We start from the raw sequence: 13,145 nt of genomic DNA on the forward strand, positions 1-13,145 counted from the left end.
GAAAAAATTAGACAGAAGAGACGAACACTGTTCAAAATCAGCAGCCGGATTGTTGAAACTTTAACCAGTTGTCGGCAAGATAGACAAGACATAGCCCTATCTGCGCCGTGTAATATATCGATGTCCGATTCTTGTCGTGCCGACATAAATTTCAATAATCAGGCTGCTGGGAGTTCATTCCATTACCACTCCGAGCTCCTACACATCGATGGCCAAAGTGCGAAACCATGTATTTCCATTGCGGTGTTTCAAAATTTCCACCCCTATTTTATCTTTTCAAGGAGAAACAAGCCAACTTAATGACTTTATTTTTCCCAGTGAAATTTCAACGCCCCCCCCCCCCCTTGCAGGATGACAATACTTCCTCTACCCTAGGGTAGCGAGAAAGTAAACATGATTCTTCCCAAAAACGTGTTCTCGTTCTCATGACTCGTCATTTAAACCTGCACGGTTTTGGTTTGATTTAAGTTTTCGGTAGTGAAGCATCTCTTTTCTTACGGACGGTCAAAAACATTACTGTACCTTTTTCTCGCTTTTGTCCTCTTTATCAATATTTGTAATTAAAAGGAGAATACATGTGTAAAACTGCTATTTTTGGTAATTTTCTCACGCCTGCTTCCTCGAATATCATTTGTTTGTTTCTTTGCCCCTCTCCTAAATTTAAAAGCTTCGTATTTAAGGTAAAATATTTCTTAATGAACGATTGAAAGGTCATTGCTTTCAGACTTTCAACAGATACTTATGGGGTCTCCCTCCCTGGCAGCTCCACGGCCCATCCCCTGGCGATTTGTGTCACTGCCATTCTGATAAGAATTATCAAGAGAGCTTGTAAGTATGCAATTCAGCAAAAAATTGAAAGCATAATGGAATGATTACAAGGAGAGGGTTGAATAATTTGACTACATTATCCTATAAGGTACTAATATTTTAGACTCTTGTCATTTTCGAATGAAGCGAGGAAAGTATTATCCCAGTCTTTCCACCTATTAAGAAATTAATTTAAAAAACACAAGTTTCAGCTCAAAATTAATTTTGTCATTTTCCATTACCCCATTTGATATTGGAATTATCTTGGAATATGTCGTATAACTTTTATTAGTGAATAGATAAAAACATTACAAACAAATTAAAGCAAAATAAACCGACTGAAATGCCTTTTCAAAACATAAACTCGGCGGAGTGTGAAACAATGGAGGAATTTTCGAAGTTGGGTTCAAACCTAGCATGCAACTATTTTAACCTTGCGATGGGTCGGGTTGCATATGCTCGATTTTTTGGGCGCAATCTGAGATCTGCCCAAGTGCCCACGGCTCGCGCGATAGGGTACAGCAGTGGCGTGGCGTGCTTTGCGATACATCGATTGATCTGCCATTTAAACCTATGGAAAAGAATCGATAAACAGGGTTTTCGTGACAAATCCTTAATAGTCGATCCTTTGCTATAGCTTCAAATGGGGAAATATCGATAATCGATTGTTCACGTCACGCCATGGGGGTAACAGGTGCAGTTGTAGTATATTTAATATATTAAATATCACATTATATTTTTCAGTAGTACATATTTCTTTTGCATCAGTTTAAAAGGGAATAATCAATGCAGATAGTGCAAACATTTCAAAATCATGAGATGAAAAACGCTGACTCTGTGAGTTTAAATATTAGAGCCAAACACAGAGCGGAGCGGCGTGATAGCAGCGCAGAACGCGCACTGGCGCCTACAAACCTAACGGGATACTTTACGCGTTGCGCGACGCGTGAAGTATCCCGTTAGGTTTGTAGGCGCCTATGCGCGTGTCACGCTGGTTGCCTGCCGCGCCGCAACGCTTTAAGCAACTATTTCGCGTCAGAGGCGTTGCATAGTATCCTACAAGAGTGAAGGCGCACGAAATAACTAGTAAAAGAGGACTTTCAATTTTGACTGCATCTGTTACTGAAAAATGTTTAATTTGTCATTCGGGCGTTTCCTTGGCTCCCGCTTTGGTTTTCATCTTATCATATCCGCACAGTGTACACATGAACATATGCTTTTATCTGCTCTTAGAGTCTGTTCTCTTTCATGACTTGATTCATGAGTGAAATGTTTTTAAGAAAGAAGGTAGTAGTAGTATGCATTTATTTTTGAGGTGGTTCCTGTCATTTGAATGAGAGGAAAAAAATGTGGACATAACATGTCCACAATTTGGACAATTTTGGACTTATTCATGGTTGGACATTAAATCATGTGGACTTAATAAAGACTGGACTAAACGCTTAGTGGACATAAATAGCGATGGACATTTATTTAATGGACGAAAGGTAGGTGGGCATAAAGTCCTGGAAGCCGGCAAACTGATAGAAGTTCACGCAACATAAAGGCCAACTTTCACAAAAATTAGTGTATTCCAGTGTCCCTAATCAGATTCCATGCTTTGCTTCAGTGTGACGGCTCATGAGCTTTGAATCTGTTATTTAAGATCATCAGAGATAAAATATGTGCAGATGGTCAAGCATCACCTTGGGACTCAGCATGAAATCTTATGTATGAGACACTAGAAAACGCCAATTTTTGTGAATTTTGGCCTTCGGACCTGCGGCTAAGTCTCGAACTAAGATCTAAGAATTTTTGACTTAGTCTTCCGCTAAAATAACGTTTTATATGCCCGACACTAATTCTACCAGCCCATTACTCACAGTATTCGGGCCAAATTATTATTTGTTTCTTTTAAGTGTATTCGTAGAAAAGAAGGCAACGGATGATAACAGTGACTCATTTTTTATTACATGTTCAAGGTACAATAAATATGAGGTCTAGAAATTATGAGCATAAATTGTTTCACTTTATCACAATTTTAATACTAGCATCATTATTTTTTTAGCTGATCGATAATGTATAGAGAAAATTCATCAGTAGCAATGATATTGAGAAAACAATTTTCAAAAACTCTTAAAATATTTGCTCTAAATTTTTTCTCGGGAAACTCTTTTTTGTTATTTTTTCAAAGTGAAATTCACCTCTCGGCAACATTTGCGTAGACACATCTGAATAAAATACCACCATTTACCTACTCTGTGCGTTTTCTTCTCTTAACATGTTTCAAAATATTTTAAGCGGTAAATAGCCACATAGGATCTTCAAACTGTTTTTCAACACTTGTTTACTCAAGGTTTACTTTAAGAAATTCCACAAGAGGGTTTCCTAAAATATAAACTTTACCGGTTTTTTATAGGTTCAGTTTTTAAAATTGACGAGTTTTTTAAGTTCTCATCCTCTCCTTTTTTCTTTTTAACTGCGACGTTATGCTACTAGGGATTACAGTGGTTTTCTCAAAAATGGTATTCTTATTTGTATTATTTTTTTATTTAAGGAGATTAATCTATTTGCTCTTGGGTGGCTCCAAACCTTTCTTGGCATTTTCATAGAGTTCACCTATTTTGGCCTGGAAAGCCTTAACATTTTCGTCGACCTTAGCGCTCTCAAGGGCAGATGTAGTCTTCTCCTTGATTGACTTAGCTGTATCCTCGAGGGTCTTATGGACACTAGCGATATTTTGCTTTGTCTCTGGACTCAGTCCATCATAAGCGTCTTTAAGTTGCTTCTGAACACCATCCAAAAATTTCTTCGTGTCCTCACCAAGCTTATCCAGGCCTTGATGAACTTGATCTTCACCGGCTGCTTGAGGCATGACCTGAGAACCCAAATGAAAAAAAAAAAAAAATTAAAGAAAAGTGAAAGTAAATTTTTTTGTAAATTCATGGTTTTGAAGGGCTCAGCAATTACAGTAAAAGACTGGGAAATTTTTGAAGCAAACCGCAAAGACGACATCGAACTATGGCTGTCCTGCCCACAATTGAGCCAAGGAAATCGATCATTTCGTCCACGAGTATCGTTGCACACACATAAATGAATTAATTTACAGGAGGTAATACTGTCCAAAATGTAATATGAGTAAGCACGTCAAAAATTCTAAAATCTACTCCTTAACGCAAAATTTTGCCTCATTTTGTAGTTGAGGAGGAAACAAACTAAGACTGCAGGAATTACACGTGAGAGAGATGAACACCAATACATTTGCAAATCTTGTTGCAAACGACGTAGAAAACAGTGTCCTCAAGCTTAGGAAATTTTGAATTACGTAAAGAAAACCAAAATTATGGGTTCAGGGGTGGAATTCACTGAATTCAGACATTTTCGACGAGCTCATCGTTATTTTTGGGTAGTTTTACCTGCTGAAATGCAATTAATTTGTTTGTGCCTCTCAAGTGCAACAAAGCGATTGGCATCACAAATCAATGATTAAACAAAATAGCCATACAGTTCATTGTTGATCGTTAGTGCTCATGAAAAAAACTAACCTAAATTAATCTAAAATAACCAGCAATGCTCAGGACTGTTTGCTTAGATACGGTCAAACTAGGTCATGTCCAGGTCGGCACGAGTTAAAGCCAATCGCGTGAGGCGCCTACAAGCCAGGCGATAGGCAATCGTGCAATGGAACGCATTGCTCTCTTTGATCTGTTTACTTTCAGTTTAATCAAGGCTAGGATAATTAATCGATCCTCATGGTCGAAACGCGTCGGATTGTTAAAATTTTCTGACAAGTGAGTTTCTTAAATTTTATGTTTTAACCTTTGACCTAGTCTGGTACTTTTCAAAAAGCCGTTTTTTAAAACATTTGAGGAGAATGATTGTTTACGGAACTTGAAAATCAGTCCATGGTAAACTTAAAGCTCAATTTTGCGTGGCAGGTTGCACCAGTACTTTTGCCATTTCATAAAAAAAAAAAACATTCATGTCCCGATGCAAGCTACCACGGCCTGAGATTCTAATATAGATTTGATGTATCTAAGTAGGTTTAGTGTATCAGATATGGATCACATCTATACTATAAGCTCCAAGACCTCCTAATTTTGCGAAACTGGTAACGCTTAGTTCCAGCGTTCTACCGGGCCGATTTTCATGATTTTTGCGGCTATCGACGGACAATTGTCTCTAGATAAGCCAACTCTTTTCAGATTTTCAAAATATGGCCTAGGTTTTTTTATATTTCGTGGTAAAGTTGCGAATTCTCCCATTTAAACAATGTAAATTTATACTTTTTGTCATAGTTCGTTTGAGCGTTCTACCGGGCCGATTTCCATGATTTTTGCGTAAATCGACAGGTAATTGGCCCTAGATGAGCCCGCTTTAATCAGATTTTGGAAAAATGACCCAGGTTTTTTTAAAATCACGTTATAAAAGTGACTGAGTTTACAGAATGCTCTGGTACTGCTACCGCTATGCGCGGGAGGATGCGCAGTGGTTAAGGAGGTTGCGCAGTAGGTAGCTGTGTAGCCTGCGGATCAGCTCTACACTTATGTACACAAGATTCGCACCTACGGTCTCATGTAGAGAGGTGGCTGAGTCGTCTAAGACGTCGAATGCGTCCTCTGTGAACTCAGTGTGGGTTCGATCCCCGACTCATGAAATCTAAATTATTACTTGACTTTACCATTGTTCATTGTTTTACTGCAATATTTCATCAAGCAGTCATTCCAAAACGCGTCCTTTTAATTTTAAAGTAATTTTAAGTAAAGTTTAAAATTAAAATATACCTTATATCGTAATTTTTTAGGGTAAAAATAAAACTATATAACACTGATAGGAGGGTAAAAATAGGGCCGCGAAGCGGCCCATTGATGGCGCGGAGCGCCTTCAGGGGGTTGGGCCGCGTAGCGGCCAGGGGGCGTAGCCCCCTAGTAAACATATACCTCTTAACGAACCCTCGTATTTTTTCGGCAAATATTTTTGAAGGAAAGGAGATAAAAACTAAATCGAAAATCTGCATGGTAGACAGCAGTTTACAAAATAGACTGCTGGTAATATAGTTTTCCTTTCAAAAGATGAAACACGTACGTAGATAGGTGAATACGCAATCCAAATCACGCATTTTTGCTTTTACTCATAGAGTACATAGAGTCGTAATGTAAGTGGGAGAGCTGGCGCCACTTTTAAGCATATTCCAGGTCCCGAATTCCGATACTCCCGTGTCACGCCGGGTAACTTTTTCGATACATAATCGATTATTTTCGATGCACGAGGACCCGGCCATCCGATGTAATAGAAGATAGGAATTCCTACGTATTCTACACCGCCATTTTGGATCGAGCATGTATCGAAAAAGTGACCGAAGCTCGGCGCACACCGTGCTCGGAACTCGTCGACCAGAACATGGCGCCAGCTCTCTCGACGCTTGCATTACAACTCTATGTACTCTATGTTTTTACTTCAGTCATGAATAAGAACTATTTAAAAGGTAAAGAACCATGGAATATTGTTCGGCAGTAGGCGTGACCGAAAAACAACGAACTGTCAACTCGCCGTTCCTTAATGATTCAATGCCAATCAATAACCGTTCATTAACCAAACAGTCCAGTAGGCTAACCGTTAATAAATAGCTATACTGATAGTCATATTCTACTGAATTGTTACTGAACTTTCAATTTTCTTTTAACCAACAATTAATTTTTCATGCTACACGAGGACAATTGGCCTACATTTTGCAATTCGGAAGAACAGTCGCTGACTCAATCGAGAAACGACGTAGGTATGTGCCATAAGTTTCCTGATATGTACATCAAATGTTTTACGGCTGAGCCAGAATTTGTGGTTCCTATAGTTGCAAAATAAAGTTCACTTATACCTAGTTAATAATCAAGTTTCCTTAAAAGCCATAACTTCAATAGCCCCCCCCCCCCCCATTCTGAAAGAATAATTGAATTTCACATTGATTTTTGGACCCGAGCGGTATCAAAAAGAGGTCTTTAGTATCAAAGTATGTATTATTTGGATTACATTTTGCAATATAAGGAATCACTATATCCGGCTCTTCCATAAAATCACTTTTCTACATAGGGAAACCAATGGCATATATGTTGTTCTAAAATGAGCCAGAAATAGTGTTTCTTTGTTGCAAAATGTGGTCCATTCACACCAGCCTCATGTTAATGATCAGAACTTAAAGTGTCAAGGGCAAGCGCAACTGACCCATTTACGATATGCATCACATTTTCCTTGATAAAACTTGCTACTTAATTTGATTACTAATTGTATACTAATCAAATTAAACGGCAAGTTTCATCAGGGAAAATGTGATGTTTATCGTAAATGGGTCAGTTGCCTGGTCACAAAATCGTATATTGATGCTTGATTCTTGTAGATTAGCCAAAAATATTCGTCCAAACCGCAACTTTCTACGTTCAATATTAACCGAGATATCACGCTTTGAAAAATTCGGTTTATAACGTCATCCACCGCGGTACGTCATCCACCGCGGTACGTCATCCACCGCGGTACGTCATCCACCGCGGTACGTCATCCACCGCGGTACGTCATCCACCGCGGTACGTCATCCACCGCGGTACTCAACCGCGGTGGATGACGGTTTCTTCACGCGGTTTCTTTTGATGGAAGAAACCAAGGGTGTCACTACCGCGGATGGATGACGTCAAAAACCCTTCTTTTCAAAGCGCGGTATCTCGGTTAATATTGAACGCAGAAAATATCGGTTTGGACGGATCGTATTATTTCTAGGTAATCTGCAAGAATTAAGCATCAAAACACGATTTTGTGACCAGCGCAACTGACCTATTGTATCAATTGTCATAGACTGGTAAATGCAAACTCCTCAACTCCTGCAATTTATGGAATAACACGTAGGTACCCTGCTAATTCTGAGGGCTTTTCCACCCTACCATTTCTTGATTTTGAGAAAAATGTGAGATAGAATCACTTTATCTGGGACTCTCCACAATGACATTAATACTTTCTTTTTTGCTTCATCTTGTTCGAGAACAGTACTTCACAAGAAGCGATTACTTACCAAGGCAAGAACAGCAACGGTGGCGGCGAGCACCAAGAGGGAGACGTGTTTCCGGCTGAAACTCATGTTTATAGTTTAATATTGATAAACAAAAATGAGAAACTTAAACAATTTAAAAAAGAAACTGATCACTCAGAGTTGGTAGCTGCGTCGTTGGGTTTTGACTGAATGATCGAGTTAATGAAAGTAGGATGGACTCTTGTTGATCACCTCTCGCTTATCTTTAACCTTTGGATTCTTTGACCTCTGGCTCTGATCTTACTTCAAAATTGAGATTCCGGCCACCCATGTCAAAGACTCACTCACTCCAGTTTTGCCAAGCGGGGCTGTCTAAAAACAATTAAAATTCTAAACATGTAAAATTAGGATTTTATATATTTTTAAAATTAATACATTTTTCGACGGTCAATAGCGACAAGAGGGCGCCACTCCAATTTATGACGTTGACAATTTCCTTTATGAAGGCAATTGAAAGGTAGGCGGGTATCATTAGAATAACTGCGGATACCTGAATTCGAGGTTTTTGCGAAAAGGGCCCTTATCGTGCTCGACACCAGAAGTATGATGGTGACGATAATGAAGATGATGATGAACGTTGAAATATGCGGTGAAAACTGCTGATGCGGATAATACAGTATTTTATGGTAATCGACATTAAACTTGAATTTCTTCCAGCAAACGAAATTTTACTTCAATTTAAAAAAACGATTGGTATGGCGAGAACAAGGACGGGGTACCTAATCCCCAAGACCGAGAAAATGTTGGAGAAAAAACGTTTAATTTACATCTATAAACATAGTAATTTAAAGAGAAAAAGTGACCTATTTTTTTTATTCCCAAAACTAACTGAAATTAATAAATATAAATACCTCCAATGTGGCAAATATCGTCTCCTTGCATAAACATAACGGGAATGAAAAAATAAGTATTATGCAAATAAACTTCAACAGGGGAATTTACCCAAAGTAATTCTTGTTGAACCTTTCGCAGTAAACAAAAATAAAAATCCTGTAAGCATCTGAGTGCAAACACGTTTGATCTAGCAAACTGTATTTGAGGGCTTCCAGAACAAGGCATTTATAAGTGCAGTTTCTGAAAAAATTGAGATATAAAAAATTTCAAGTAATACTAGTCCTGAATGCATATTCTGTAACAAATTCGTACCCAAATTCCAATTTTTAAGCATCAAAAAGTCAGTTTGAACTTTTTTTCCACCATAAAGCTCTGTGTGATTTCGGAACTTCAAACACGTATTTCTCGAAATCGGAAAAACTGCACTTGTGCGCCTTGTCCTCCAAGCCCCTCATTTCGACGTCGGAGCTTTAATTAAACTTATGAATTATAATCTTCACCGATGTCAAACTCTCCTCAACCGAGATTTTCGAAAGTAAGCCATAAGTCAGCGCTTTACCAACAAATCTTGAAATGGGTGACTGGAAAAAGTTAAAAAATATAGGTAAAATATAAAATTTTACTTGAAGCCAATCACTCATATTATCACGTTTAATTTCGGGCCACTACATCAGGGCCGGATTAAGGGGGTGGCCACACGGGCCGCGGCCCATGGCGGCAAATCTAAGGGGCGGCAAAAATTTGCAATTTTTTAAAGTGTAGGTATAAAAAAAATTGAATTTTGAAAAAAAAATTACAAATGAGAAAAGGCGACAAAATCTCTCATTTCCTGAGAGTATAGTAATTTCTAATTTTGTCGTCTCCTAGTGATACAAGAGACAGCACCCTCAATAAGTCGAGTTACGAAAGATACCAAACACGCAATTTGGCCTAGAACAGCGCGGTGCCACTTAGAGAGAAATGATAACGAGGACTTGAGATGAAAAGGACAAGCCTTCGGCGCGGCGATCGGCATGTAACACATATTAGCGCCTACAAGACTGCATGAATACTTCACGCATTGCGTCTAACACAATGAGGTCAGCACAAAATGCATAGCGCCTACAAGACTGTGTGAATACTTCACGCATTGCGTCCAACACAATGCGGTCTGCGCGGCGCGGCGGCGGAAGTTAAAATCATTGAGCCACATTTATGTTTGTTCTTTCATAATTTTTTCGTTCATTTCTTATGAATGGAGGGTCTTGTCCACTCAGAAATAGGTTTACGGAACTTAACTTTCGCGCAAAGTTTCGTGAACTTTTGCTAGTAGTGTTGACAGCTAGGGCTTTCCCAAAACATGAGTTCAACACGAGTAAATGCGTCTTATGCACCCCTCCCCCGCTGGCACGTTCATTTGATGGTTTTTATCGAGTCTCAAAACGAATGAGAGGGGGGCGGTAAATAGGTGAATCTGGCCCTGCACTACATCATGCTTAACAGGAGTTAATACAGGATAGAGAGGTGCATACTGACCGTTACGAAAAGGAGCCACTCTCCTTCCCCGTGTTCTTGACTAGCGGCAAGCAGTAGCGTCGAGTGCTTTGCGATACATCGATTAATCTGCCATTTAAACCTATGGAAAAGGATCGATAAACAGGGTGTTTGCAACGAACACCTGAATAATCGATTTTTTACCATAACTTAAATGGGGGAATATCGATAATCGATCATTCATGCCTCGCCACTGGTGCGGCAAGATTGCGCCTAACAGACCATGTTTTTGAGGAGGGAGGATATCTCAGCGGTAAAGGTAAATTTGGGCATGCGGCATTTGGGCAGTTGGCTTCTTAAAGTAGGTCATCTCGAGAGCGAGAAAAACGCATGTGGCATCAGAGGCATGTAGTTCAAGTTAAGAAACATCGATTCATCAATAGGTTTGAAGCAGGATTTCTTCCCAGGGAAGCATCTGTGTACTCCAGTATGAGAGTATGTGGAACGAGTTTGTCTCCGTCAAAGGCAGCCCATCTGTTGAAAAAGTTGATAGTTCGTTCAAAGAAGTTTTAATTACCTTGGTTTCAGATTTTCCAGTTTTTGGGGAGATCCCAGCTTTAAGTATAGATACACGTTCATCTAGATGGTTACTGACGTCCCTTCATAGCGTACGGTTCGGGACAGGCAGGCTTAGAAGCTCCCGAAATTGAATCGGTCAGTTACAACACGGCTCAAGCGCCAGATATAAAAACACGGAAAAACGGTAGAAACTGTATGAACCAACTCGTTTTAAATTGCTGATTAATTAATAATGTGACTAAGTAACCCATCGCTTTAATACTTTAGAGCTATGGGATTTAGAAGGGGCCAATTAAAACGGTTATTTCCATTTTCCTCAAACTCTCATTTTTGGCGTTTGATCCCTTTTGTAACTGACCGATTCAATGTTAGCCTCTCATCTTTGTGTTTAATCTTTGTCAAAAAATAGGCAACATGGTAAAAAAAGATTTGATATATATGTATGATGAGCCAGGTATATTTCGTTAGACTTTCAAAGTTTAGTGATATCCGAGGGCAGAGAAACTTTGGAAAAACGGCTGCAGCCGCACAGTGGATCGAGTCAATAGGAGAGGTCGGACAAAATTGGAAAACTTAAAACGCTTATAACTCCGTTTATACAAAATATGCGGTTCTAAAAGTGGCTGTATTTGTTTCCTCGTGAAATTTTCCTGTGCAAGAATGCCTTGAAATTTAAATTGTGACGAAATAAACATCAAAATTTGCAGTTTTAGTAAAAAATTTCATGTCCGACCTCTCTAATTGACTCGATTCACTGTGAGCCGGTGCTGTGCGCTCAAAAGTTTTTTCCCCTTCAAGATATCTTGTAAGTGGTTTTCTAGGACAGAACTGCTCATTTGTAGATCATTCATCCTCGCGTAAGTAGGCTCACTTATTATTATGTAATTTAAGCGGCATAACTGCAATGCTGGATGCAAAGTCTAGATAATCAGTCTCACAAGCAGATGGCACGTTATCTCGTCAATATTTTTTCACCTCATTTGCACGGATCACGTGGTTTTGCAAAATGGAGGCATTTTGCAAATGGAGATCACTTGACTAATTTAAACTTGACTTCATTTGCTGTGAAGATTTAGCACGACTATGAGTCGTCGGTATGTGTCATGTCAGATTGAGAAAAATCCACATACTTACCTGGACAATCAGACTACAGCACTACCGTGCTAAGGGAAAACGTCGTATGAACCTTCAGGCGATGCCAAATTTCCTTTGGTAAATCACGAACTTTTGGGAGAATTTATAAATATTTTCCCTTCAATTTTGTAGATAATTTTGTTCGCAACTTCACCTGAAGTTCCTGAAAATTTCAAGGAAAAATATTCATAAATTTCCTCAAAAATATACATTTTATCGAAGAAAATTTGGCAACTCTCGAATGTTCGTACGAGGTTCTTCCTTAGCACGGCAGGACAGGCTGCTTGCATCACACGTATTCGCAATTCTGCCGTAAATAATTGAGGGTGGGGGAATATCTGAACCTATTACGCCAACTCCTTCAATGCAATCTTCATTTCATTGCTTAATTTATTGAGGGAAAAAGTGGATATTTGAAATTGAATAGCTTAATCAGGTATTTCAAAATTTAGTAGTGATTCTATAAAGAATTTACTGGTTCAAGTCCTTTATTTCACGGAAGTTCCTACAGCTGAACATGAACTTTAGTGATCCATTCATGAATACATTTTTTATTTGGACGTATTTCTGTCAAACGGAACTATGTGCTTTATGACGTGAGCCCTGTTATGCATGTATTCTTATGGGTCTCAGGGATCATGTCTTAATGTACATAGTTCCGTTTGATAGAATTACGTCCATTTACGTATTTGTTCCGCAAGGTGGATTTCCAGGAACGTAGCTAAGTGGGAGCAACCATGAGGATTTTTTTTTTTTATTTTTTTTATTAGTAAGTTGCATAAGGCAAGCCACTTCTCTGATTTGTTAGCGTTCCAATAAACCCCCAGTTAACATACTTTAAAACATTGAAATTTCAACCAGATATTCAAAGAACCCAGAGGTCCAAAATTTAGGGTCTTTTTCGCCGGAAGCTAGAAAGAAATTATTCAAAAGGAAACGTAAGCACATCGTAATATTCAATGTGGTTTCCAAATTATTCATTAAAATACCCCCAGGCCCCTGTTCAAATGTTTGGATGAATAGGGAATGGATTCATTGAATCCCCTCGTGAGAGAAAATCCCCAGGAGAATACGAAAAGTGAGCTATTCAAAAAATATGTAATTGACCACTTTCATATTTAAATTGAATGAACAAACAATAAATCTACCTGAGAGAGCAAATAAAGGGAATGAAAAGTCCATCATAAACCTCAAAATTGGGTGGATCCCTCCATAATAAATACTAGATTTCGTGAGCCTATTGATAGACATCGGTTCGCCTTCAATTCTG

The 13,145-nt window shown here is 38.8% G+C and overlaps 1 protein-coding gene across 1 annotated transcript; it reads right to left on the minus strand.

Annotated features, from left to right (window-relative positions):
* Positions 1-2,732: 2,732 nt before the first annotated feature.
* Positions 2,733-8,065, minus strand: LOC109043687 (uncharacterized). Its single transcript, XM_019060980.2, has 2 exons — positions 7,838-8,065; positions 2,733-3,664 (listed from the first exon to the last, which is right to left on the minus strand). Exons 1-2 carry the CDS (start codon positions 7,901-7,903, stop codon positions 3,353-3,355), a joined length of 378 nt encoding a protein of 125 aa, XP_018916525.2. The 5' UTR covers positions 7,904-8,065; the 3' UTR covers positions 2,733-3,352.
* Positions 8,066-13,145: the final 5,080 nt, after the last annotated feature.

This window comes from Bemisia tabaci, chromosome 2, assembly GCF_918797505.1.
Source record: "Bemisia tabaci chromosome 2, PGI_BMITA_v3".
In the NCBI taxonomy this organism is placed as follows: Eukaryota; Metazoa; Arthropoda; class Insecta; order Hemiptera; family Aleyrodidae; genus Bemisia; species Bemisia tabaci.

Excerpts from the sequence above, each read along its gene's own strand:
- LOC109043687 (XM_019060980.2), bottom strand. The coding sequence starts at position 7,903 with ATGAGTTTCAGCCGGAAACACGTCTCCCTCTTGGTGCTCGCCGCCACC. Across the intron at positions 3,665-7,837 it reads CCGTTGCTGTTCTTGCCTTG|GTCATGCCTCAAGCAGCCGG; the intron begins GTAAGTAATCGC and ends TTGGGTTCTCAG.